This window comes from Diorhabda sublineata, chromosome 4 (genome assembly GCF_026230105.1).
Source record: "Diorhabda sublineata isolate icDioSubl1.1 chromosome 4, icDioSubl1.1, whole genome shotgun sequence".
NCBI lineage: Eukaryota > Metazoa > Arthropoda > Insecta > Coleoptera > Chrysomelidae > Diorhabda > Diorhabda sublineata.
The window spans coordinates 36,298,937-36,326,830 of NC_079477.1; the positions used below are offsets into that span (position 1 = coordinate 36,298,937).

Sequence of the window (27,894 nt, forward strand, 5' to 3'; positions counted from 1 at the left end):
GAGCATTAATTCGTTTTTATAGTCCAGTCAATTTGTGAAAGCACTTTTTTAGATATTTTGAAGCGCTGTATCTCATAAACAGTGATGTTTAGACAAAAATTTTTAGGGGCTCTTTTATAGATAATCTTATTATCTACAATTTATTACCAGGGTACTTTTCTTATAAAACTCACCGTTCGGTCAAAAAAGCGAAAAACTCATTTTCGTGACCATTGGCCTTGAATAAACTCATTTGTTCGTACAGTATTTTTCAGATTTCACCCCTAACGGTATACCCTGCATAAAAATAACCCATTAACACATTTTTTGAGCATTAATTCGTTTTTATAGTCCAGTCAATTTCTGAAAGCACTTTTTTTAGATATTTTGAAGCGCTGTATCTCAGAAACAGTGATGTTTGGACAAAAATGTGTAGGGGCTAATTTATAGATAATCTTATGATCTACAATTTTTGTCTGATTCAAGTTTTCGATAAAACTCATCGTTTGGTTAAAAAACGCGAAAAACTCATTTTGGTGACCTATCAGCATGAATAATTTTTTTGTTCTATGTTTAGGATCAATAAGTATTTTTCAGATTTCACAAGTAACGATACACCTTGTATATTACAGATCACGCATCAAAACAATATTTGAATATTTATTACTTTTATAGTCTAGTCAATTTGTGAAAGCACTTTTTCGAATATTTTGAAGCGCTATATCTCAGAAACAGTGATGTCTAGACAAAAATTTGTAGGGGCTTTTTTATAGATAATTTTATTATCTACAATTTTTGTCTGATTAAATTTTTCGATAAAACTCATCGTTTGATTGAAAATCGCGAAAAACTTATTTTCGTGACCCTTGACCTTGATTAAAATTTTTACTACGTACAATATTTTCCAAATTTCAATAGTAACGGTATACCCTGTAAACAAATAACCCATTATCACATTTTTTGAGTATTAATTCGTTTTTATAGTACAGTCAATTCGAAAATGCACTTTTTTAAATATTTTGAAGCGCTATATCTCACAAACAGTGATGTTTAGAAAAAAAAGTATCGGGACTTTTTTATAGATAATTCTATAATCTACAATTTTTGTCTGTTTCATTTTTTCGATAAAGCTCATCGTTTGGTTAAAAACGCAAAAAAACTCGTTTCCGTGACCTTTGACCTTGAATAAAGATTTTGCTATCTACGGTATCGATAGTAACTTTGCATATTTTATATAAAATAGTGTTTTAAACAATCCTACAAATTTTCAGTACCATATAAATGTTTGTACTATTTTTTTTTCTAATTACACTGGACTATTAAAAAACCTGTTAGTTTGTAATAATTACTCGCCCTGTATACTACCAATCGATTTAAAGTCGGTCTTAATCAATAGAAAAAAGAATGCTCTAAACAGAAATCGAACTATTACTTATAATTACAGGCTATTGATACGAGGGGATTTCGAAAATTATAAAATCTTAACGATTTTTGAAATACAGGCTTTCAAAGCTGTTCAATTTGATGTTTTCTTTCTAATTTCATGGTATATATTAAAAAAAATCGATTATTTCGAGTACTCTTATTAAAATTACTGATTAAGCAGATATATTGAAAGTGCTTTTAAGCAAAATTCGTTTCTAATACATTTTGTATCGGCTCGTTAGATGTGACTGTCATTTTATTATAAAAATATGGAAAGGGAAAACGTAGTGGAAATATCGATACAAAGACCTCTTTACGACTACGAACAAGTGCGCAAGAATTTCCAATACGAGGAACCTAAGAAAAATTGTAAGTATTAAATTAAAAAATTTTGAAAAAACTAATTTTTTTATTTTTATTTTCTTACATATTTTCCAATGTTTTTCCATCAAAATACTCTTCAATATCATAAGAAAATTCCTACCTCTAACCGAAAGTTAATCCCGCGAAATAAGGTCAGGACTATACGGGGGTCGTCTAGAAAGTTCTTTATCAGAACATACCAACATATCCAGTGTTTTTGTCTTTCCAGTTTATTCATATCGGTCGTTTTTCATGAAATTTTACGTAAATATCAACGTACGTAACCCATAATTGAAATATAACTCGACTTGATTCGTTTTTATAGTCCAGTCAATTTATAAATTCACTTATTTAGATATTTAAAGCGCTATATCTCAGAAACGGTGATGTTTAGAAAAAAAGTGTTTATACTTTTTTTAAAGATAATCATATGATCTACAATTTATGTATGCCTAGGGTCCTTTTTTATAATACTCGCCGTTTAGTGAAAAAACGCGAAAAACTCATTTTCATAACATTTGATCTTGAAAAAAATTCTTTCTATGTACAGGATTTCACAAATCACATTAATAACGGTATACCCTGTATATTTATAATCGAAGAATAACCCATTAACACATTTTTCAAGTATTGATTAGTTTTTATAGTCCAGTCAATTTGTAAATTCACTTATTTAGATATTTAAAGCGCTATATCTCAGAAACGGTGATGTTTAGAAAAAAAAGTGTTTATACTTTTTTTATAGATAATTATATGATTTACAATTTATGTATGTCTAGGGTCCTTTTTTATAATACTCGCCGTTTAGTCAAAAAACGCGAAAAACTCATTTTCATAACATTTGACCTTGAAAAAAATTCTTTCTATGTACAGGATTTCACAAATCACATTAATAACGGTATACCCTGTATATTTATAATCGAAGAATAACCCATTAACACATTTTTCAAGTATTGATTAGTTTTTATAGTCCAGTCAATTTGTAAATTCACTTATTTAGATATTTAAAGCGCTATATCTCAGAAACGGTGATGTTTAGAAAAAAAAGTGTTTATACTTTTTTTATAGATAATTATATGATTTACAATTTATGTATGTCTAGGGTCCTTTTTTATAATACTCGCCGTTTAGTCAAAAAACGCGAAAAACTCATTTTCATAACATTTGACCTTGAAAAAAATTCTTTCTATGTACAGGATTTCACAAATCACATTAATAACGGTATACCCTGTATATTTATAATCGAAGAATAACCCATTAACACATTTTTCAAGTATTGATTCGTTTTTATAGTCCAGTCAATTTGTAAATTCACTTATTTAGATATTTAAAGCGCTATATCTCAGAAACGGTGATGTTTAGAAAAAAAGTGTTTATACTTTTTTTAAAGATAATCATAAGATCTACAATTTATGTCTTGGGTCCTTTTTTTTATAAAACTCGCCGTTTGGTCAAAAAACGCGAAAAATTCATTTTCATAACATTTGACCTTGAAAAAAATTCTTTCTATGCACAGGATTTCACAAATCACATTAATAACGGTATACCCTGTATATTTATAATCGAAGAATAACCCATTAACACATTTTCAAGTATTGATTCGTTTTTATAGTCCAGTCAATTTGTAAATTCACTTATTTAGATATTTAAAGCGCTATATCTCAGAAACGGTGATGTTTAGAAAAAAAAGTGTTTATACTTTTTTTATAGATAATTATACGATTTACAATTTATGTATGTCTAGGGTCCTTTTTTATAATACTCGCCGTTTAGTGAAAAAACGCGAAAAACTCATTTTCATAACATTTGATCTTGAAAAAAATTCTTTCTATGTACAGGATTTCACAAATCACATTAATAACGGTATACCCTGTATATTTATAATCGAAGAATAACCCATTAACACATTTTTCAAGTATTGATTAGTTTTTATAGTCCAGTCAATTTGTAAATTCACTTATTTAGATATTTAAAGCGCTATATCTCAGAAACGGTGATGTTTAGAAAAAAAAGTGTTTATACTTTTTTTATAGATAATTATATGATTTACAATTTATGTATGTCTAGGGTCCTTTTTTATAATACTCGCCGTTTAGTCAAAAAACGCGAAAAACTCATTTTCATAACATTTGACCTTGAAAAAAATTCTTTCTATGTACAGGATTTCACAAATCACATTAATAACGGTATACCCTGTATATTTATAATCGAAGAATAACCCATTAACACATTTTTCAAGTATTGATTAGTTTTTATAGTCCAGTCAATTTGTAAATTCACTTATTTAGATATTTAAAGCGCTATATCTCAGAAACGGTGATGTTTAGAAAAAAAAGTGTTTATACTTTTTTTATAGATAATTATATGATTTACAATTTATGTATGTCTAGGGTCCTTTTTTATAATACTCGCCGTTTAGTCAAAAAACGCGAAAAACTCATTTTCATAACATTTGACCTTGAAAAAAATTCTTTCTATGTACAGGATTTCACAAATCACATTAATAACGGTATACCCTGTATATTTATAATCGAAGAATAACCCATTAACACATTTTTCAAGTATTGATTCGTTTTTATAGTCCAGTCAATTTGTAAATTCACTTATTTAGATATTTAAAGCGCTATATCTCAGAAACGGTGATGTTTAGAAAAAAAGTGTTTATACTTTTTTTAAAGATAATCATAAGATCTACAATTTATGTCTTGGGTCCTTTTTTTATAAAACTCGCCGTTTGGTCAAAAAACGCGAAAAATTCATTTTCATAACATTTGATCTTGAAAAAAATTCTTTCTATGTACAGGATTTCACAAATCACATTAATAACGGTATACCCTGTATATTTATAATCGAAGAATAACCCATTAACACATTTTCAAGTATTGATTCGTTTTTATAGTCCAGTCAATTTGTAAATTCACTTATTTAGATATTTAAAGCGCTATATCTCAGAAACGGTGATGTTTAGAAAAAAAAGTGTTTATACTTTTTTTATAGATAATTATATGATCTACAATTTATGTCTTGAGTCCTTTTTTTATAAAACTCGCCGTTTGGTCAAAAAACGCGAAAAATTCATTTTCATAATATTTGACCTTGAAAAAAATTCTTTCTATGCACAGGATTTCACAAATCACATTAATAACGGTATACCTTGTATATTTATAATCGAAAAATAACCCATTAACACATTTTTCAAGTATTGATTCGTTTTTATAGTCCAGTCAATTTGTAAATTTACTTATTTAGATATTTAAAGCGCTATATCTCAGAAACGGTGATGTTTAGAAAAAAAAGTGTTTATACTTTTTTTATAGATAATTATATAATTTACAATTTATGTATGTCTAGGGTCCTTTTTTATAATACTCGCCGTTTAGTCAAAAAACGCGAAAAACTCATTTTCATAACATTTGACCTTGAAAAAAATTCTTTCTATGTACAGGATTTCACAAATCACATTAATAACGGTATACCCTGTATATTTATAATCGAAGAATAACCCATTAACACATTTTTCAAGTATTGATTCGTTTTTATAGTCCAGTCAATTTGTAAATTCACTTATTTAGATATTTAAAGCGCTATATCTCAGAAACGGATATATTTGGAAAAAAAAGTATTTGAACTTTTTTGTAGGTGATTTTAAAATCTACAATTTATATTAGAGGTGATTTTTCGATAAAACACACCGTTTGGTCAAAAAATCTAAAAAACTCATTTTCATAAAATTGAAATTGAAAAATTTATATTTGGTAGTAACGGTACACCCTGTATAGTTCCTGGCGGTCTGAATCAATTGGAACAATTTTTTTTAACCAACATTCGATATATCACCTATAATAATAAATTACAACTACGAGGGAACTTCAAAAATTATTAAAATCTGTCCTTAGAAAAAAAAAACGTTTTTGTTTGTGATTTTTTTTATGAAATTTGCAAAAATACTATTTCTTATCAATATTATTGTATGCTAGTGTTTTATCCTTTTGTTGACGTTGATAAATGAGATAAGATCCTGCGTCAATTTTTAACAAGGAAAGATAAAAATTTTTATATCAAAATTTTATTAAAATTCAACTCAAAATCATAGATAAACACTAATTAATTTGAGAAATTTAGATCGTAATCAATCTAATGTTTGTTGAAAGATATTAATTGATTTAATCATATAAATATGATCTTGATTTTATAATAAGATTAATATTTTCAAGACAATGAATTTAAAAAATTTTGATTCTATGAGTTTCTTCGTATTTTTCTTTAGTTTTTTCTCAACTTTTACCCAAAAAAGTGTCACTCAAGGACATAGCATTGAGAACTTTCCCAGTTTTGGAATGGCTACCGAAATATCAATGGAAAACTGAACTTATGGCTGATTTAATAGCTGGGTACACCATAGCGGTCATGAATATACCCCAAGGTATGCGTAATTCATTATTAAATTTATATTTAAACATGTCTCAACTAAAATCGGAGGTTTAACCGTCTTAAATAGGTGTCGACGCGAAAAAACTCCTAAAGTTTACGTCATGTGTCAACTGTCATGAGCTGAACTATCATAGATAGTCGAAAATTGAGGTTAAACTACCTAAAATAAGTGTCAACGCAAAAAAAACTATTTACGTCCTATGCCAACTTTCGTTTACATAACATTTGAGGTTAAACTGTCCCAAATAGGTAACATCGCGAATAAAATATCTTAATTTGTTGAAATTTGGAATTAAACTACTTAGAACAGTTGGCAACGTGAAAGAACTCCTAAATTTAACGTTCTATGTCAACTGTCATGAGTAAATATATCATTAATATCGAAATTTGAGGTTAGCCTATCTTAAAAAGGTATCAACGCGAAAAACCACTTACATTTGACGTTTTATGTCAACGGTTTTGAATAAAAACATCGTAAATAGTCGAAATTCAATATTTAACTATTTTAAATCGATGGCAAAGCGAAAAAACTCCTGAATTTTATGTCCTATGTCAACTGTCACGAATTGAAATGTCATAATTGGTTGAAATTAAACTACTTAGAACAGTTGTCAACGTGAAAAAACTCCTAAAACTTACGTCCTATGTCAATTGTCATCTGTTAGAATATCACGATTAGTCGGTATTTGATGTTAGACTATATTAAATAGGTGTCAACGCGAAAAAATGTTCTATGTAAAATTTTTACAAAATAATATAACTGTTTTGACATTTTATATCATGTATCATTAGAAATTGAAATCAACGGGTCAAAATTCTCCACTTCTACGTTATGTCAATCGTGGAAATTTGAGGTTAAGCAATCTTCAAAATGTATAAATGAGAAAATTGCCAATATTTGACGTTATATGTCAATTGCTATGAGTTAAAATATCATAATTAGTCGATATTTGAGGTTAAACTATATTAAAAATGTGTCAACGCGAAAAAACTCCTAAATTTTACGTCCTGTCAACTGTCACGAGTTAAAATATCATAATTAGCTGAAAATTGAAGTACTTAAAATAGTTGTCAACGTGAAAAAAGTCTTATGTCAATTGTCATGGTTTGGAATATCATAAATAGCCGATATTTGAGGTTAGACTATCTTAAATAGGTGACAACGTAGAAAATCTTCTATATTTAATGTTCTATATAAAATTTTAAGAAGATAATATGACAGTTTTGACATTTTGTATCATTTATCATTTAAAATTGATGCCAACGCGAAAAAATTTCTAAATTTCGTGTTATGTCAATTGTCACGTATCAAAATCATGAAAAGTCGAAATTTGAAGTTGAAAATTACCTATATTTGACGTTCTATGTCAATTTCCATAAGTCAAAACATCGTAAATAGTCGAAATCAACGTTAAATCATCTTAAATAGGTATCAACGTGAAAAAACACCTAAAATTTACGTTCCATGTCAACTGTCATGAGTAATTAGACAATTTGAAAACAAAAACATGTTCCCCAATCATAATATAGGTTAAGATGAGCTCAATACTAAAAAAAAATTGTTTTAATTCTTTGTTTAAGGAATGGCGTACGCTCTTCTGGCAAACTGCCCTGCCGTTGTTGGAATTTACATGGCCATCTTCCCACCTCTAGTTTATTTCGTTTTCGGTACTTGTAAACAGGCGTCAGTAGGTAATGGAAAAACTTGTATGTATTCTACTAACAATTTCTACGTTGCGGTTTTCACCGTATTGCACCTCATCAGCATAAAATATCCGCCAATTCATACTAAAATTGGAAGTAGATTGAGGATGGGTTGAAATTAACGAATTTTCTTGTAGGATCTTTCGCAATAACTTGCCTATTGACCGGAAAAGCTGTATTAGAACACGCAGACCCGGCTTATTTCGATACTACCGACACAGATGTCACCCCGACTGGTTATTCCCCCTTACAAATCGGTTGTGCTTTGTCTCTACTGTCAGGATTCATCCAAGTAAGCGTTGACATTGATCTATAAATTAGTTACGACTGGTTTCTGAGTTATCGGTTCTCATCAGCGCATAAAATTACTTTATATCGGAAATTTCGATCATTCGAGCAATTTTTTCAGTTGTTGATGTATTGTTTGAGGCTTGGAGCTGTTTCGGCGCTGTTGTCTGATGTTTTAGTGAAAGCGTTCGTTTGCGGATCGGCTTATCAGATCGTGATAACACAAATCAAGGATTTGGTCGGCATTCATATGCCTAAAATCAGCGGAAATTTCCTAACAATCAAGGTAAAGTATTAGCGAAGATCATTTTGTTGTACTGAACGTTTAATTTTATTGTTACAGACATTGAAAGTGATATTTGACGACATACAAGATGTCAATTATGCTGCTTTGATAATCTCGGTCACAGCAATCTTAGTAATGTTGTTTAATAATGAATATTTAAAGGTAGGTGCCTGAAACATAGATCGATGCAAAAAATTCCTTTCTATGTTACGTTCTATGTCAACTGTCACTAGTCGTTACAAAATTTTGAAGTGAATCATGTTCATTTTCGAACAATTTCTTTATTAAAAACTTGTTTCCAGAAGGTATTACAATCAAAAAACATCCCATAGTATTAAACCATGTTAAATATGTGTCAACGCGAAAAACATCCTAAGATTTTACGCCCTGTGTCAACTGTCATCAGTTGTCAGATGATTTCGACGTGAATCATGTTCATTTTCCAACAATTTCTTTATTAAAAACATGTTTCCAGAAGGTATTACAATCAAAAAACATCCCATAGTATTAAACCATGTTAAATAGGTGTCAACGCGAAAAACATCCTAAGATTTTACGCCCTATGTCAACTGTCATCAGTTGTCAGATGATTTCGACGTGAATCATGTTCATTTTCGAACAATTTCTGTATTTAAAACTTGTTTCCAGAAGGTATTACAATCAAAAAACATTCCATAGTATTAAACCATGTTAAATAGGTGTCAACGCGAAAAACATCCTAAGATTTTACGTCCTATGTCAACTGTCATCAGTTGTCAGAGGATTTGGGCGTGAATCATATTCATTTTCGAATATTTTCTGTGTCAAAAACTTGTTTCCAAAAGGTATTACAATCAAAAAACATTCATAGAATTAAATCATGTTAAATGGGTGTCAACGCGAAAAACTCCATTAGATTTTACGTTCCATGTCAACTGTCACTGGATTATTTGAGAGGATATAAACTTTTTTTTCCAATATTTAAAGTTTTTTATTGAAGGAAAGAATAATAAAACCATCCACTGTTCGTAAATTCAAAAAATTTTGAAAAAAAAAACTTTTTTTAAAGCCCATTGTAGCAAAGAAGTCTTCCGTACCTATCCCCATAGAACTAATAGTAGTAATAATAGTAACATTAATCTCAAGATATGCACGTTTCAACGAAAAATATGGCGTCAAGATAATAGGAGATATTCCTACAGGGTGAGAAAAAAATTTGACTAATCATAAACGTGACGTCAACACTTCTCATTTTTTTTTCAGTTTACCCGAACCAAGTTTCCCCGATTTTGATGTAGTTCCAAAGATAATCACAGATGGCATTTCTATGTCCATAGTAAGCTACGCTCTATTAGTATCAGTAGCTCTAATGTTAGCTCAAAAAGGAAATTACGAAGTCGATCCAAATCAAGAACTTTTGGCTTTGGTAAGTGATAGGCTGATGCCAAATTACTGTTTTTATTCTACGAAGATCAATTTTTCTACTTCTTGCCGACTAACAACAAACTTCAAAATGCGTCAACGCGAAAAACACCCTAATTAACGTTCTACGTCACTTGTCATAAGTCATTAAACGGTTTACATATTGTCTCATATATATCACGAATTTTATTCGATAAAATGTCACTATTTAGGCGAAAAAGCTTCTAATTTACGTTCTATGTCACTTGTCAAACGTCATTAAACTATTCAGAACTTGTCTTTCAGGTTTTTAAGAAATTTTATTCGTCAAAACAAGCTACACATTAACTATTTTAAGCGTTTCATATTTTAAATGAGTTACAACGCGAAAAACCTCCTAATATACGCTCCACGTCACTTGTGAAACGTCATTAAACTATTCAGAACTTGTCTTTCAGGTTTTTAAGAAATTTTATTCGTCAAAACAAGCTATACATTAACTATTTTAAACGTTTCATATTTTAAATGAGTTGCAACGCGAAAAACCTCCTAATATACGCTCCACGTCACTTGTGAAACGTCATTAAACTATTCAGAACTTGTCTTTCAGGTTTTTAAGAAATTTTATTCGTCAAAACAAGCTACACATTAACTATTTTAAGCGTTTCATATTTTAAATGAGTTGCAACGCGAAAAACCTCCTAATATACGCTCCACGTCACTTGTCATACGTCAATAAACGATTTAGATGTTGTCTTATATCTAATACCATTGATATACGACATTCTATTCGTCGTAACATCTACAACGTTGCCGGTTCGACTAGTTTTGATAGGAAATAAATGAAACACTAATAAACAAAAGTTTCTTTATTTATTTACCTCTTCAGACACAATTTTTACTTACTTATAGGGGCTCAGCAACGTCATAGGTTCCTGTTTTTCTTGTATACCGACTTGTTCGTCTTTAACCAGGTCCGTAATCCAAGAAGTTGTCGGCGGTAAAACCCAAATGGTATCCATAGTCGTTTCTCTTATACTTACCATAACCCTACTTTGGATAGCTCCGTTTTTCGAAGCGTTACCGAAGGTAAAACCAAATATACAGGGTTGCACGGAATTATTTTACGAGAAAATAATTTTTTTGAATATTTTAGAGTATTTTGGCGTGTATTATAGTGGTTTCTTTGAAAAATACGTTAACTCAGATCAAAGATTTCGTAAAAATTTGGAAACTGAGTAAAATCGACGGTATGGTTTGGTTATCGACGTTCATAGCCGTAGTTTTCGTCAGTATGGAAGTAGCTCTAATGGTCGGATTGGCTCTATCTCTATTTTGTATATTATTATTGAATTTCAAACCTTATTCTTGTATTTTGGGGTCCATACCTCACACAGACGTTTATTTGGATACGGAAAGATACAAAGGGGTAAGATATATAAGGGGGTTGAAAAAATTTTGAGGTTATAAGATGAATTTTTAGGCGGTTGATATTAGAGGTATCAAAATATTTCATTATTGTGGTGGAATGAATTTCGCCTCGAAAAATATTTACAAAAATAATTTGTACGACAAAATCGGGATGAATCCACAAAGGGAATTGATATATAGAAGGAAGTTGGATAAATTGGAAGGAGAAGTAAGTAAAACAAGCACGACGTTGCCAGATTTACACGTTTTATGTTATGTAAATAAGTATTTAACCGAAAAATCACTTGTCGTATCTTTTAAATGCGTCTCAACGCGAAAAATCTCCTAACTGGCCCACCACGTCACTTGTCATACGTCATTGCACGATTTGGAAATTGTCTTTCATGTTTTTACGAAACTTTATTCGTGATAATAAACGCGAAGTTATCGGATTTACAGTTTTCATGTTTTGGAAAAGTATCAACGCGAAAAATCTCCTAACTAATCCTCCACGTCACTTGTACGTCATACGTCATTGAACGATTTGGAAATTGTCTTTCATGTTTTTACGAAACTTTATTTGTGATAATAATCGCGAAGTTATCGGATTTACAATTTTCATGTTTTGGAGAAGTATCAAGGCGAAAAATCTCCTAACTGACCCTCCACGTCACTTGTCATACGTCATTAATCGATTTAGAAGTTGTCTTTCTGTACAGGTTAGTATTTGTGAATATTTTTTAGATGAAAAATGATACCTCATCGAAAAACGGAGAAAAAATATTAAAACTAAAAGAAAAACTGAATTTCGATTTGAAATATGTAATATTGGATTTTTCTTCTGTCAGCGGTTTGGATCCTTGCACGGCGGACATGTTGCAAAATGAAATTACAACGTTTCGAAAATTGGAGATTACAATTTACATTGCCGCTTGTTCAGGTATCCATTATTTTTTTAAATAAAAATCACGAGATGTCAAATCTGGCAAATATACAGTGTGGCACAATTTCGAAGTTGAAATCCACTTACGAGGTATTATATACAGGGTGTGTTTTTTTATTTAAAGGTGAAATCTACAACACGCTTCGGAAATGTCGATTGGTGAACGATGGGAAGGATTCGTTGATGGTTTTTTTGACGGTGCATGACGCCGTTCAAACTGCCGTTAATAAAATGAGGGAACCATCGGTAGATGGCGCTACTAGATGATTATTTAAGATTCGAAGTATTTTATAGAAGAAAATCTCGAAAAAAGAATTATAATATTAAATATATTTGTAGTAATATTTAGTTTTATTTTCCTGAACGTATTCAATCGCAATCAAATCAGATTAGATTTTTTTAATTGCCTAACGTGAAAAATCGATGTCGAAAGTCGTTACTGTAACTAGATTAATATATACAAAGCGTCAATAATCAAAAAAACACGAATTGCAGTGTTGCCAAACATCGAATGTGAAGAGATGACAAAAGTTGTTTTTATAACTAGATCGGCATGAAATAAGCCTCGATATTCAGAAAAACATAAATTGCAGTGTTGCCAAATGTGAATAAACATTGCCAAACGTCTTTTTTTGATCATACCAGTATAAAAAGAGCATCGATATTCGTAAAAACATAAATTGCAGTGTTGCCAAACATCGTATATGAGGAAAAGTTGCCAAAAGTTTTGCCAATTGTGGAGAAACATAAATTACAGTATTGCCAAACGTCGCATGTAATGAAAACTTACAAAACGTCGGTTCTCTAAGTAGAAAAGTCTAAAAAGGTCATCGATATTGATAAAAAATACAAATTGCAGTGTTGCCAAACGTCAAATATGATGAGAACTTATAAAACGCCGTTTCTCTAAGTGGAATAGTCTAAAAATGGCATCGATATTTATCAAAAAAAATATAAATTGCAGTGTTGCCAAATGTGAATAAACATTGCCAAACGTCTTTTTTGATCATACCAGTATAAAAATAGCATCGATATTCATAAAAACATAAATTGCAGTGTTGCCAAACATCGTATGTGAAATAAAGTTGCCAAAAGTATTGCCAATTGTGGTGAAACATAAATTACAGTATTGCCAAACGTCGCATGTAATGAAAACTTACAAAACGTCGGTTCTCTAAGTAGAAAAGTCTAAAAAGGTCATCAATATTGATAAAAAAATACAAATTGCAGTGTTGCCAAACGTCAAATATGATGAGAACTTATAAAACGCCGTTTCTCTAAGTGGAATAGTCTAAAAATGGCATCGATATTTATCAAAAAAAATATAAATTGCAGTGTTGCCAAATGTGAATAAATATTGCCAAACGTCTTTCTTTGATCATACCAGTATAAAAAGAGCATCTATATTCATATAAACATAAATTGCAGTGTTGCCAAACATCGTATGTGAAATAAAGTTGCCAAAAGTATTGCCAATTGTGGTGAAACATAAATTACAGTATTGCCAAACGTCGCATGTAATGAAAACTTACAAAACGTCGGTTCTCTAAGTAGAAAAGTCTAAAAAGGTCATCAATATTGATAAAAAAATACAAATTGCAGTGTTGCCAAACGTCAAATATGATGAGAACTTATAAAACGCCGTTTCTCTAAGTGGAATAGTCTAAAAATGGCATCGATATTTATCAAAAAAAATATAAATTGCAGTGTTGCCAAATGTGAATAAATATTGCCAAACGTCTTTCTTTGATCATACCAGTATAAAAAGAGCATCGATATTCATATAAACATAAATTGCAGTGTTGCCAAACATCGTATGTGAAATAAAGTTGCCAAAAGTATTGCCAATTGTGGTGAAACATAAATTATAGTATTGCCAAACGTCGCATGTAATGAAAACTTACAAAACGTCGGTTCTCTAAGTAGAAAAGTCTAAAAAGGTCATCAATATTGATAAAAAAATACAAATTGCAGTGTTGCCAAACGTCAAATATGATGAGAATTTATAAAACGCCGTTTCTCTAAGTCTAAAAATAGCATCGATATTTATCAAAAAAAAAATATAAATTGCAGTGTTGCCAAACGGCGAAATTTAAAAAATTTTGTCAATTGTTTGTCTAACTAGAAATACATAGAAAACGCAGTGTTGCCAAACAGTAGTTATCCTGAAATGCGGGAGAACGTTCATATAGAACCATACGAACATTGCAGTGTTGCCGAACGTTAAACTCGAAGAAAATTCGTCGAACGTCGTTTCTCTAACTAGAAAAACATACAAATTGAAGTGTTGCCTATCCGTATTTAATTTGAAATGCAGAGAAATGTTCACACAGAATATTGCATTGTTGCCGAACGTCGTTTTTGAGCAATCAAATAAAAATAAAAGTCTCATTTAATTTTTCGAATTGTATATTTACATGTTTCGATGAAAATCAATCATAAATATTATAAATAATAGTATGACATAACGAAAAAATCGAGATGACACACTGTATACTTTATCACAATCGTTAGAACGGTAACTATAAAATTTCTTACGAACAAACGATACCGACTCAATTATCACTTCACCCCGTATAAAAAAAATCATCGAATCCGCTTCGTTGCCACCTAAACCATCGACCCGAACATCCTCCTGCCCCTCGTAAGCACCAAACTCACCACCATAACCGAAAGCAAAAAAAAAATCAAACCGAAAAACGACGTCAACAATCTACAACGACACCGCCATTTTTTATCGTTCTCCATCCTCCTCAAAAGATGCTCCGATCTCGGCATATCCAACGTAAAATCCGCTTCCGGTCGTCCGACGGGCTGCAACAAAAAAAACAAACCCGTTTCATACGAATTTTTTACCGAATACGGTCCTGTCCATTAACGAGGTCAATTACCACGCCCATTCGCATACAGTTTTACGGTTTACTTTTTATGCGATCCGTAACCGATTTAACGGTTTACGTTTTAATCGTATAAACGGAAATTTATCACCCTCGTTACGCCATATTGAATATTATTACGTATTACGTAAATATTTTTATTCTGGGAACTCATCAACTCGACTCACTAGATTATAATATTGACATATTTTCATTACGTATTAACAAAAGGTTTACGTAATCTGAGAAGATATAATAATGATGAATTATTGCTTAATTTCCAAGAACATCAATTAAACAATAAATTGCGCGTTAATAATGGGAGGAATCTCGTTGATTTCACGAAAAAAAAAAATGAAAGAAAACAAAGGATTTAATGAAGAGTTTGATTCAATAATACAATCCAACTTTCATCTCCTTCATTTCGAATCGATTAATTAGATTTTGTATTCAGCTATAGCAAAAGATTCATTTAAAAATATTTTTCCGTCTAAAATGAGGGTTAAATATGTTCTGCGATGTTCCAGAATGTTCTAGAACAATTCAACATACTCCGAAAACGTCCTAAAGGCTTCCAAAATGTTCTAGACTATGCCACAACTCAAAATAATGAATTTAAATAATTTTTCCGAGTGAAATTAGAATTTAAGATGTTCTGCGATGTTCCAGAATGTTCTAGAACAATTCAACATACTCCGAAAACGTTATAAATATTTCTAAAATGTTCTAGACTATGCCACAACTCAAAATAATGAATTTAAATAATTTTTCCGAGTGAAATTAGAATTTAAGATGTTCTGCGATGTTCCAGAATGTTCTAGAACAATTCAACATACTCCGAAAACGTTCTAAATGTTTCTAAAATGTTCTAGACTGTGCCACAACACAAAATAATGAATTTAAATAATTTTTCCGAGTGAAATTAGAATTTAAGATGTTCTGCGATGTTCCAGAATGTTCTAGAACAATTCAACATACTCCGAAAACGTCCTAAAGGCTTCCAAAATGTTCTAGACTATGCCACAAGTCAAAATAATGAATTTAAATAATTTTTCCGAGTGAAATTAGAATTTAAGATGTTCTGCGATGTTCCAGAATGTTCTAGAACAATTCAACATACTCCGAAAACGTTCTAAATGTTCCAGACTATGCCACAACTCAAAATAATTAATTTAAGTAATTTTTCCGAGTGAAATTAGAATTTAAGATGTTCTGCGATGTTCCAGAATGTTCTAGAACAATTCAACATACTCCGAAAACGTTCTAAATGTTCTAGACTATGCCACAACTCAAAATAATGAATTTAAATAATTTTTCCGAGTGAAATTAGAATTTAAGATGTTCTGCGATGTTCCAGAATGTTCTAGAACAATTCAACATACTCCGAAAACGTTCTAAATGTTTCTAAAATGTTCTAGACTATGCCACAACTCAAAATAATGAATTTAAATAATTTTTCCGAGTGAAATTAGAATTTAAGATGTTCTGCGATGTTCCAGAATGTTCTAGAACAATTCAACATACTCCGAAAACGTTCTAAATGTTCCAGACTATGCCACAACTCAAAATAATTAATTTAAGTAATTTTTCCGAGTGAAATTAGAATTTAAGATGTTCTGCGATGTTCCAGAATGTTCTAGAACAATTCAACATACTCCGAAAACGTTCTAAATGTTTCTAAAATGTTCTAGACTATGCCACAACTCAAAATAATGAATTTAAATAATGTTTCCGCTTGAAATTAGAATTTAAGATGTTCTACGATGTTCCAGAATGTTCTAGAACAATTCAAAAAACTCCGAAAACGTTCTAAATGTTCTAGACTATGCCACAACTCAAAATAATTAATTTAAGTAATTTTTCCGAGTGAAATTAGAATTTAAGATGTTCTGCAATGTTCTAGAACAATTCAACATACTCCGAAAACGTCCTAAAGGCTTCCAAAATGTTCTAGACTATGCCACAAGTCAAAATAATGAATTTAAATAATTTTTCCGAGTGAAATTAGAATTTAAGATGTTCTGCGATGTTCCAGAATGTTCTAGAACAATTCAACATACTCCGAAAACGTTATAAATATTTCTAAAATGTTCTAGACTATGCCACAACTCAAAATAATGAATTTAAATAATTTTTCCGAGTGAAATTAGAATTTAAGATGTTCTGCGATGTTCCAGAATGTTCTAGAACAATTCAACATACTCCGAAAACGTTCTAAATGTTTCTAAAATGTTCTAGACTGTGCCACAACACAAAATAATGAATTTAAATAATTTTTCCGAGTGAAATTACGATTTAAGATGTTCTGTGAGGTTCGAGAATGTTCTAGAACAATTCAACATATTCCTAAAACCTTGTAGAGCGGTCTATAGTCTTCTAGATTATTCTACAATCATTGCCAATTATCTGGAACCCTATAAAATTTACGAAGATGTTTGAGAACAATATAGAACATATATAAATCGTCATATAAAGTTCTATAACGTTAGGAAAGGTTCGAGAACAAGCCAACATAATTAGAAAACGTTGTAGAAACCTCTGTATTGTCCCAGAATATTGAGAAACGTCCAAGAACAATCCAAAATATTTATAGAACAATGTAGAAAAGTTTATAACGTTCCAGGAAATTAAAAAACTCCCTAGAACAATCTAGATTGTTCATAAAACGATGTAGAAAGTTCTATTATATTCCAGAATGTTGGGAGATGCCCTAGAACAACCTATAATATTTATAAAACGATGTAAAAAGTTCTATAATGTTCCAGCACCACCGAACACATTTAGAAAACATTGTACAATGCTCTACAGTTCTCTAGAATGTTCTAGAGTCATTTCAAATGATTTAGAACTATATAAAATACACTAGGATGTTCTGTTATGTTCCGGAACAATGTACAATATATAAAAAACGTTGTAGAAAATTCTGCAATGTTTCAGAATGTTAGAAGATGTTCCGGAACAAATTAGAATATCTATAAAGCTATGTAGAAAGTTCTATAATGTTCCAAAACGACACAAATTAGTTTTTAACTAGAAACAAAAATAAAAAAATTGGTTGAAATGTTAGGAAGTCGTATAAATTTTTTTATGATAATCTATTATGTTCTGGAGTATTTGAAAACGTTGTAGAATGTTCTAGAATTTTCTGAGATGTTCTAAAATAACTGATAGTGATTCTTTTACAATATAGAATGTTCCAAGGAATTTTAAAGCATAAAATAGTAGTTTGAAAAGATCCTATGTCACATAAAATTTTCTAGCATGTTTTGACAACGTTGTAAAGATTCTACAATGTTCTAGAACAACTAATAATAATGTAAAATGTTTCTAAACGATTGTAGAATATCCGGTCATAATTCAGGATCTTTTAAAGAATACAAGAATCATTTAAGATGATCTCAAGGTATACAAAATGTTCTAGAACTACCTGAACCGTTTCCGAACCATCGTAGAATGTTCTACAATGTTCTAAAACCTCTCAAGATAATTCAAAACATCGTAGAAAGTGCTAAAACTACTCAAAATCATTTAAAACTCCATTTCCAAAACATCTTAAAACGTTCTGTATTGTTCCACGATGTTCTAGAACATCTTCAAGTAACTTGATAACAATGTAAAATGTTCTGTTATGTTCCAAAATGTTTTAAAGAATACCAGAGACGTTTGAGATGATTTTAAGTCGTATTAAAGTTTCTAAAATGTTCTAGAACTTCCTGAAACATTTCTGAAACATCGTAGAATGTTCTACAACGTTCTAAAACCATTCAAAGTCATTTAAAAACATAATAGATTGTTATGTTATGTTCTAGATCATTTCCGAAACATTGTAAAAGGTTCTGTATTATTCCGAAGGATTCGAAGTATTCTGAAAACTTCTACAATGTTTTAGAACGTTTTAAAGGATTTGGAAAGTCGTTGAAAATTATCTAAAATCAATGTTTCAGTCATAATTTAGCAACTGTTTCGATTAAAATCGCATACTACAATCGAACACGTGCAATTTTCTTCTTTTTCTGATACGCTCCAAATACTACGAAATGTATGTTGAATTATTGCGAAATATGTTGTTTTAACGTACGATCTTTCATAATTATTAGTCAACGTCGATTCAACCATCGATCTGTACAATTTTTTTCATTATACAGGGTTATTTATTCGAAATCCACACTTTTTCAAGAAATAGGTGTGGAACACCCTGTACATATATCTATATATAAGCGAAGGCGTTACAAACATAGCACGCGGACAAAAATTACAAACCGAAACGATAATAAATAGAAAAATTTGCGAAATTTAATACTAATTTTCAAATCTGGCAACGTTGCTTTTAATTTTTAATGGAAAGAGTGTTTTGGCGCCCTCGGAAGGTCGCCATTTTGAATTTCTCAAAGTAAAAAACAAATGTTCCACTTTAAATTCATCAGAAACATTTTTATCGACGTAGAAAATAATTTAGATTGTTGCCGAATCATTCAACACCCTGTGGAATAATTGAAAAATGTTTCGCTTTTTTCCAGAAAATTTTCAAACGTTCTAGAACCTATTTACCAATTTTCGAAACTTGCGGAATGTTCTAAAGCGTTCTAGAACAGTCTAAATCATTTCCAGAACGTTATAGAACATTCTGTTATACTTCAGAGCGTTCTGGAACATCGCCGAAAATTCTACAACGTTTTCAGAGTATTTAGAATAGTTTAAGAACATATTAAAAAAATCTGGTATATTATAGAATCTTGTAGAACTCATTAGAAATATTTAATATTCTTTTGGAACATCGTAGAATATTCTACAACGTTTTCAGAGTGTTCAAATTCATTTAAGAATATATTAGAAGTATCTGAAACATCACAGAATTTTTTTGAGCGTATCAGAAATATTTTTGGAACATCGTAGAATATTCGACGTTTTTAAAACACTGGAGATCGTTATAGAACATTTCAGAAATATCTAGAACATTGCAGAAGCTTCAAGAACATAGTAGAATTATTCAAGACCCTTTTGGAGCATCGCAGAATATTGTACAACGTTTTCAAAACACTAGAGACCGTTCTAGAACATCTAAGATTATTAACGAGCATGAAAGAACGTTAGAAAATTCTATACTGTTCCCGATTGTTCTAGAACAACATAAATTATTTCTAAAACGGTACAGAATGTTCCGACAAATTTCATAATGTTCTGTGACGTTCCGGAATATTCTTAAACATTGAAATATACTTTCTAGATTATTTTCTGTTGTGCTAGAATGTTTTTTGACAATACGAGGGACGTTAGAATGTCTATAATGTTCAAGAATGTTGGGAGATGCCCTAGAACAATGTCGAATAATTATAATGCCATTTAAAAGTTCTATAATGTTCCAGAAGGTTGGGAGATGCCATAGATCAATGTAGAACATTTATAAAACGATGAAAAAAGTTCTATAATGTTCCAGAATGTTGGGAGATGCCATTGATCAATGTAGAACATTTATAAAATGATGAAAAAAGTTCTATAATGTTCCAGAATTTTGGGAGATGCCATAGATCAATGTAGAACATTTATAAAACGATGAAAAAAGTTCTATAATGTTCCAGAATGTTGGGAGATGCCATAGATCAATGTAGAACATTTATAAAACGATGAAAAAAGTTCTATAATGTTCCAGAATGTTGGGAGATGCCATAAATCAATGTAGAACATTTATAAAACGATGAAAAAAGTTCTATAATGTTCCAGAATGTTGGGAAATGCCATAGATCAATGTAGAACATTTATAAATCGATGAAAAAAGTTCTATAATGTTCCAGAATGTTGGGAGATGCCATAGATCAATGTAGAAAATTTATAAAACGATGTGGAAAGTTTTGTAACGTTCCAGAATATTAGAAAACTCTCCAGAACAATATAGAATGTTTATAAAACTATGTAGAAAGTTCTATAATGTTCGAGAACGTTCTAGAACAAACGATCACATTTAGAAAACGTTCTAGAATATTTTCTGTTATGCCGGAAGGTTTTGGAGTATACGAGGGTGGTTAAAGATGATTTGAAACGACTAACAATAATCCGGAATATACGGGGCTGGTTTAGATTTCAAATATTTCGTAAAAATTAGTTTATATGACAATAATTGGAAGAAAAAACGGGTATATATATTAAATATAGGTACTTACGTATACAGGGACGTCTGTAGGTTTTCTGGGATACCGAATTGGTTCATCATTGACAGCTTTAACGCCGTAATATTGTTCCCAGACACTCGGTTTACCGTCGTTGTTCGATAACAAATTTTTTTTAGGAAACGTGCCGATTTTTTTCGATTTTTTCAACAATCCCTCCGAACCGGTCTTCGTTCTACAGATTGTCCCGTAAATGAGGGCGTTCCTAACGATATTGGGCGCGTTAAATAGATTATCGTGAACGAACACCGGCAAATTCCGGTCACTGAACCCACTACTCGACGACCTTGACGGGGTGTCGTACACATCTTCGACGCCGGAATGTCCGCTAGACGTCGAGTGACTCAAAGCTTTCAAAACGGAGTTTTTCGTACGGCTGTGAGTTAAATTCACACAAAGTCTTTTGAGTTCTTCCTCGGTGGATAAACGTAAATTATCGAATTTGGTTCGTATCTTTTCGTCGATGATTTTAAGAAGGTTTTCGGGGGGCGTGGTGTTTCTACCTGGAAATTAAGTTGAAAAGAGGAAAATTTCAAATCGATTTGGGAAAATCAACGGACGTACCTTCCAAAGTTTCGTTGATTCCGCTTAAAATATCGAGAAGTAGATCTTTGAGGGACATATCTATGTAGGATTCTTGGTTTTTCGTGTTTTCTGGGTGGTAGTTTAGGCTAGTGTAAAGAAGAAGAGCGTCGTCGACGATGGAATCGTATTGATTCAGTAATTTTTTATCGTGTATAGGCCATATTGGCTTAGGTACTGAGAGGTCTATTTTACCTTTGAAGAAAAAAAGGTAAATATCTCGTTAAAAAAATTTTTTCTTGAAAAAATAGTGAAGATCAAATTTGTAGATTAGAAAATTCTCTACAAAAAACGTTGAGTACACTTTTTTCGTAAGACTAACGGTTTTCGAAAAAAATCGTTTTCAAAAAATATCGCTAACTTTGACATGCCATTTCCATTCGAATATCTCGTTAAAGGTGAGTTTTTTCAAAAAATTAGTGATAATCGAATTTGTAGTTTAGGAAATTCTCTACAAAAAACGTTCTATACACTTTTTTCGTAAGACTAACGGTTGTCGAAAAAAATCGATTCCAAAAAATATCGCTAACTATGAAATGCCATTTCCATTCGAATATCTAGTTATAGGTGAGTTTTTTCAAAAAATTAGAGATAATCGAATTTGTAGTTTAGGAAATTCTCTACAAAAAACGTTCTATACACTTTTTTCGTAAGACTAACGGTTGTCGAAAAAAATCGATTCCAAAAAATATCGCTAACTATGAAATGCCATTTCCATTCGAATATCTAGTTATAGGTGAGTTTTTTCAAAAAATTAGTGATAATCGAATTTGTAGTTTAGGAAATTCTCTACAAAAAACGTTCTATACACTTTTTTCGTAAGACTAACGGTTGTCGAAAAAAATCGTTTCCAAAAAATATCTCCAACTATGACATGTCATTTCCATTCGAATATCTAGTTATAGGTGAGTTTTTTCAAAAAATTAGTGATAATCGAATTTGTAGTTTAGGAAATTCTCTACAAAAAACGTTCTATACACTTTTTTCGTAAGACTAACGGTTGTCGAAAAAAATCGATTCCAAAAAATATCGCTAACTATGAAATGCCATTTCCATTCGAATATCTAGTTATAGGTGAGTTTTTTCAAAAAATTAGAGATAATCGAATTTGTAGTTTAGGAAATTCTCTACAAAAAACGTTCTATACACTTTTTTCGTAAGACTAACGGTTGTCGAAAAAAATCGATTCCAAAAAATATCGCTAACTATGAAATGCCATTTCCATTCGAATATCTAGTTATAGGTGAGTTTTTTCAAAAAATTAGTGATAATCGAATTTGTAGTTTAGGAAATTCTCTACAAAAAACGTTCTATACACTTTTTTCGTAAGACTAACGGTTGTCGAAAAAAATCGATTCCAAAAAATATCGCTAACTTTGACATGCCATTTCCATTCGAATATCTCGTTAAAGGTGAGTTTTTTCAAAAAATTAGTGATAATCGAATTTGTAGTTTAGGAAATTCTCTACAAAAAACGTTCTATACACTTTTTTCGTAAGACTAACGGTTGTCGAAAAAAATCGATTCCAAAAAATATCGCTAACTATGAAATGCCATTTCCATTCGAATATCTAGTTATAGGTGAGTTTTTTCAAAAAATTAGTGATAATAGAATTTGTAGTTTAGGAAATTCTCTACAAAAAACGTTCTATACACTTTTTTCGTAAGACTAACGGTTGTCGAAAAAAATCGATTCCAAAAAATATCGCTAACTTTGACATGCCATTTCCATTCGAATATCTCGTTAAAGGTGAGTTTTTTCAAAAAATTAGTGATAATCGAATTTGTAGTTTAGGAAATTCTCTACAAAAAACGTTCTATACACTTTTTTCGTAAGACTAACGGTTGTCGAAAAAAATCGATTCCAAAAAATATCGCTAACTTTGACATGCCATTTCCATTCGAATATCTCGTTAAAGGTGAGTTTTTTCAAAAAATTAGTGATAATCGAATTTGTAGTTTAGGAAATTCTCTACAAAAAACGTTCTATACACTTTTTTCGTAAGACTAACGGTTGTCGAAAAAAATCGATTCCAAAAAATATCGCTAACTTTGACATGCCATTTCCATTCGAATATCTAGTTATAGGTGAGTTTTTTCAAAAAATTAGTGATAATCGAATTTGTAGTTTAGGAAATTGTCTACAAAAAACGTTCTATACACTTTTTTCGTAAGACTAACGGTTGTCGAAAAAAATCGATTCCAAAAAATATCGCTAACTTTGACATGCCATTTCCATTCGAATATCTCGTTAAAGGTGAGTTTTTTCAAAAAATTAGTGATAATCGAATTTGTAGTTTAGGAAATTCTCTACAAAAAACGTTCTATACACTTTTTTCGTAAGACTAACGATTGTCGAAAAAAATCGATTCCAAAAAATATCGCTAACTATGAAATGCCATTTCCATTCGAATATCTAGTTATAGGTGAGTTTTTTCAAAAAATTAGTGATAATAGAATTTGTAGTTTAGGAAATTCTCTACAAAAAACGTTCTATACACTTTTTTCGTAAGACTAACGGTTGTCGAAAAAAATCGATTCCAAAAAATATCGCTAACTTTGACATGCCATTTCCATTCGAATATCTCGTTAAAGGTGAGTTTTTTCAAAAAATTAGTGATAATCGAATTTGTAGTTTAGGAAATTCTCTACAAAAAACGTTCTATACACTTTTTTCGTAAGACTAACGGTTGTCGAAAAAAATCGATTCCAAAAAATATCGCTAACTTTGACATGCCATTTCCATTCGAATATCTAGTTATAGGTGAGTTTTTTCAAAAAATTAGTGATAATCGAATTTGTAGTTTAGGAAATTGTCTACAAAAAACTTCTAATGAATTTTTTGTGCCATCAATGGTTTTCGAGAAAATTCAATTTAAAAAGTATCCGCACGACCTTGAACCACAACATTTTTCAATACCCCCGTATAACACATCGATTAATTTAAAAAAAAAAAAAGTATTTTACCTTCAGGAATCGTTGTAAGAGTATCACCAGCAGATGTCGCATGAAACGGCACGGTTTTGTTACTCTTTATACCGCGTGTTGAAATTTTAATCGATCTTACGAAAGCTGGATTTTTCTCGATAAAAACCCCCACTTCGTCGACCAATTTATGTTGCTCCTGATAAGGATCATTAACGCTACCAGTATTACTATCCCCGTATCCTGAAGACGTTGATTTTTCTCTCGAACGCGCAGATATACGAGGGTTGTTGTAATGTTTCTGATTAGAATCCAAAAAGAGCGGATTCACCCTAAAATTCACGTACATGGAATAAAATAATTGACATTTTAATATCCCCTACTCACCCTCCACCATAAAAAGAAGTATCATCACTAGGAAAATTGCAATTTTCGACATATAATCTCGGTAAAACCACTGACCTGCTAACCGAATAAATCTTCTGTCCTTTAACGTCAGTTTTTATCGTAGCTAGGGGATCGTCGGTCACATCTTCTTCTTCTTTTTCATGTCTGACGTCAGAGGAACAATCCCTTTTATCTATTTTCCCGATACCCGATCCACTAAACATATTTTTCGTATAAAAACGTTCGTCTGCTTATTTGGGACATCCAGTATATTAAAAACTCGATGTTGCAGCTTCATTTTATATTCGCATATTCTTTAGAACATAGATAAATGTACTGAATGTCGATTTTTAATTTTGAACGAAAGTTTGTGAAGGTGCGCGGGTGGTTAATCGATGAACACGACCGGCTGGTTCCAACCCGCCAACGAAACTGAAAGTGGTTAATGGAGATGGACATGTGACCGTGTTAGGGTCCGTACATTGTTGGATCTGGTGCATAAACCACGAATGGAGATGGTTGTTGATTATACATTAACGAGGTCGAACGGCATTTATGTCTATAAAGGATACTTTCAATTTTTTTTAAATGTTTTTAAACCATTATTTGGCACTCTATATCTCAGAATTGGAACCGTTCTTAGTATTCTCGTTTTTTTTTTACTTGTAGATTCAAGTTTTCTAAATACTGTGTTGAAATTTTTGTTCAATATTTTCATTAATTTCGTCTGTAGACTTTTTTTAATAGAAACAAAGTTTTTTACAGATTTCTAAATTTGTTATATTCAACACCCTGTATTTCAAAAACGCTTTTCTCTAAAGTATTCCCAATTTTTTTCCTCGTATATTCAAGTTTTCTAAATACTGTGTTGAAATTTTCGTTCAATATTTTCATTAATTTCGTCTGTAGACTTTTTTTAATAAAAACAAAGTTTTTTACAGTTTTCTCCATTTGTTATATTCAACACCCTGTATTTCAAAAACGCTCTTCTCTAAAGTATTCCCAATTTTTTTCCTCGTATATTCAAGTTTTTTAAGTACTGTGTTGAAATTTTCGTTCAATATTTTCATTAATTTCGTCTGTAGACTTTTTTTAATAAAAACAAAGTTTTTTACAGTTTTCTCCATCTGTTATATTCAACACCCTGTATTTCAAAAACGCTTTTCTCTAAACTATTCCCGATTTTTTTCCTCGTAGATTCAACTTTTCCGAGTACTGTGTTGAAATTTTTGTTCAATATTTTCATTAATTTCGTCTGTAGACTTTTTTTAATAGAAACAAAGTTTTTTACAGATTTCTAAATTTGTTATATTCAACACCCTGTATTTCAAAAACGCTTTTCTCTAAAGTATTCCCAATTTTTTTCCTCGTATATTCAAGTTTTCTAAATACTGTGTTGAAATTTTCGTTCAATATTTTCATTAATTTCGTCTGTAGACTTTTTTTAATAAAAACAAAGTTTTTTACAGTTTTCTCCATTTGTTATATTCAACACCCTGTATTTCAAAAACGCTCTTCTCTAAAGTATTCCCAATTTTTTTCCTCGTATATTCAAGTTTTCTAAATACTGTGTTGAAATTTTCGTTCAATATTTTCATTAATTTCGTCTGTAGACTTTTTTTAATAAAAACAAAGTTTTTTACAGTTTTCTCCATTTGTTATATTCAACACCCTGTATTTCAAAAACGCTCTTCTCTAAAGTATTCCCAATTTTTTTCCTCGTATATTCAAGTTTTTTAAGTACTGTGTAGAAATTTTCGTTCAATATTTTCATTAATTTCGTCTGTAGACTTTTTTTAATAAAAACAAAGTTTTTTACAGTTTTCTCCATCTGTTATATTCAACACCCTGTATTTCAAAAACGCTTTTCTCTAAACTATTCCCGATTTTTTTCCTCGTATATTCAAGTTTTTTAAGTACTGTGTTAAAATTTTCGTTCAATATTTTCATTAATTTCGTCTGTAGACTTTTTTTAATAAAAACAAAGTTTTTTACAGTTTTCTCCATCTGTTATATTCAACACCCTGTATTTCAAAAACGCTTTTCTCTAAACTATTCCCGATTTTTTTCCTCGTAGATTCAACTTTTCCGAGTACTGTGTTGAAATTTTTGTTCAATATTTTCATTAATTTCGTCTGTAGACTTTTTTTAATAAAAACAAAGTTTTTTACAGTTTTCTCCATTTGTTATATTCAACACCCTGTATTTCAAAAACGCTCTTCTCTAAAGTATTCCCAATTTTTTTCCTCGTATATTCAAGTTTTCTAAATACTGTGTTGAAATTTTCGTTCAATATTTTCATTAATTTCGTCTGTAGACTTTTTTTAATAAAAACAAAGTTTTTTACAGTTTTCTCCATTTGTTATATTCAACACCCTGTATTTCAAAAACGCTCTTCTCTAAAGTATTCCCAATTTTTTTCCTCGTATATTCAAGTTTTTTAAGTACTGTGTAGAAATTTTTGTTCAATATTTTCATTAATTTCGTCTGTAGACTTTTTTTAATAAAAACAAAGTTTTTTACAGTTTTCTCCATCTGTTATATTCAACACCCTGTATTTCAAAAACGCTTTTCTCTAAACTATTCCCGATTTTTTTCCTCGTATATTCAAGTTTTTTAAGTACTGTGTTAAAATTTTCGTTCAATATTTTCATTAATTTCGTCTGTAGACTTTTTTTAATAAAAACAAAGTTTTTTACAGTTTTCTCCATCTGTTATATTCAACACCCTGTATTTCAAAAACGCTTTTCTCTA

General features: G+C 30.7%; 2 protein-coding genes across 2 annotated transcripts; one reads left to right on the top strand and one right to left on the bottom strand.

Annotated features, from left to right (window-relative positions):
• Positions 1–1,604: 1,604 nt before the first annotated feature.
• Positions 1,605–12,547, top strand: LOC130442654 (sulfate transporter-like). The gene is made up of 13 exons (XM_056776963.1): positions 1,605–1,773; positions 6,035–6,190; positions 7,780–7,890; positions 8,040–8,194; positions 8,312–8,476; positions 8,534–8,638; positions 9,525–9,658; positions 9,719–9,881; positions 10,769–10,945; positions 11,013–11,285; positions 11,340–11,495; positions 12,011–12,206; positions 12,334–12,547. The coding sequence occupies exons 1-13, from the start codon at positions 1,674–1,676 to the stop codon at positions 12,474–12,476; spliced, it is 2,034 nt and encodes a 677-aa protein (XP_056632941.1). The 5' UTR covers positions 1,605–1,673; the 3' UTR covers positions 12,477–12,547.
• Positions 12,548–14,600: 2,053 nt separating this feature from the next.
• On the bottom strand, positions 14,601–25,862 carry LOC130443085 (uncharacterized). The gene is made up of 5 exons (XM_056777547.1): positions 25,141–25,862; positions 24,796–25,085; positions 21,811–22,023; positions 21,241–21,749; positions 14,601–15,023 (listed from the first exon to the last, which is right to left on the bottom strand). The coding sequence occupies exons 1-5, from the start codon at positions 25,362–25,364 to the stop codon at positions 14,820–14,822; spliced, it is 1,440 nt and encodes a 479-aa protein (XP_056633525.1). The 5' UTR covers positions 25,365–25,862; the 3' UTR covers positions 14,601–14,819.
• Positions 25,863–27,894: the final 2,032 nt, after the last annotated feature.

Bases quoted from the DNA above. Each gene is read 5' to 3' on its own strand.
- LOC130443085 (XM_056777547.1), bottom strand. From the start codon at position 25,364: ATGTTTAGTGGATCGGGTATCGGGAAAATAGATAAAAGGGATTGTTCC. The intron at 21,750-21,810 runs GTACGTCCGTTG...CTTAATTTCCAG, and splicing joins AATCAACGAAACTTTGGAAG to GTAGAAACACCACGCCCCCC. The intron at 15,024-21,240 runs GTAAGTACCTAT...TTTTTGTTGCAG, and splicing joins CTACAGACGTCCCTGTATAC to CCCGTCGGACGACCGGAAGC.
- LOC130442654 (XM_056776963.1), top strand. From the start codon at position 1,674: ATGGAAAGGGAAAACGTAGTGGAAATATCGATACAAAGACCTCTTTAC. The intron at 7,891-8,039 runs GTAATGGAAAAA...ATTTTCTTGTAG, and splicing joins TTGTAAACAGGCGTCAGTAG to GATCTTTCGCAATAACTTGC. The intron at 12,207-12,333 runs GTATCCATTATT...TTTTATTTAAAG, and splicing joins TTACATTGCCGCTTGTTCAG to GTGAAATCTACAACACGCTT.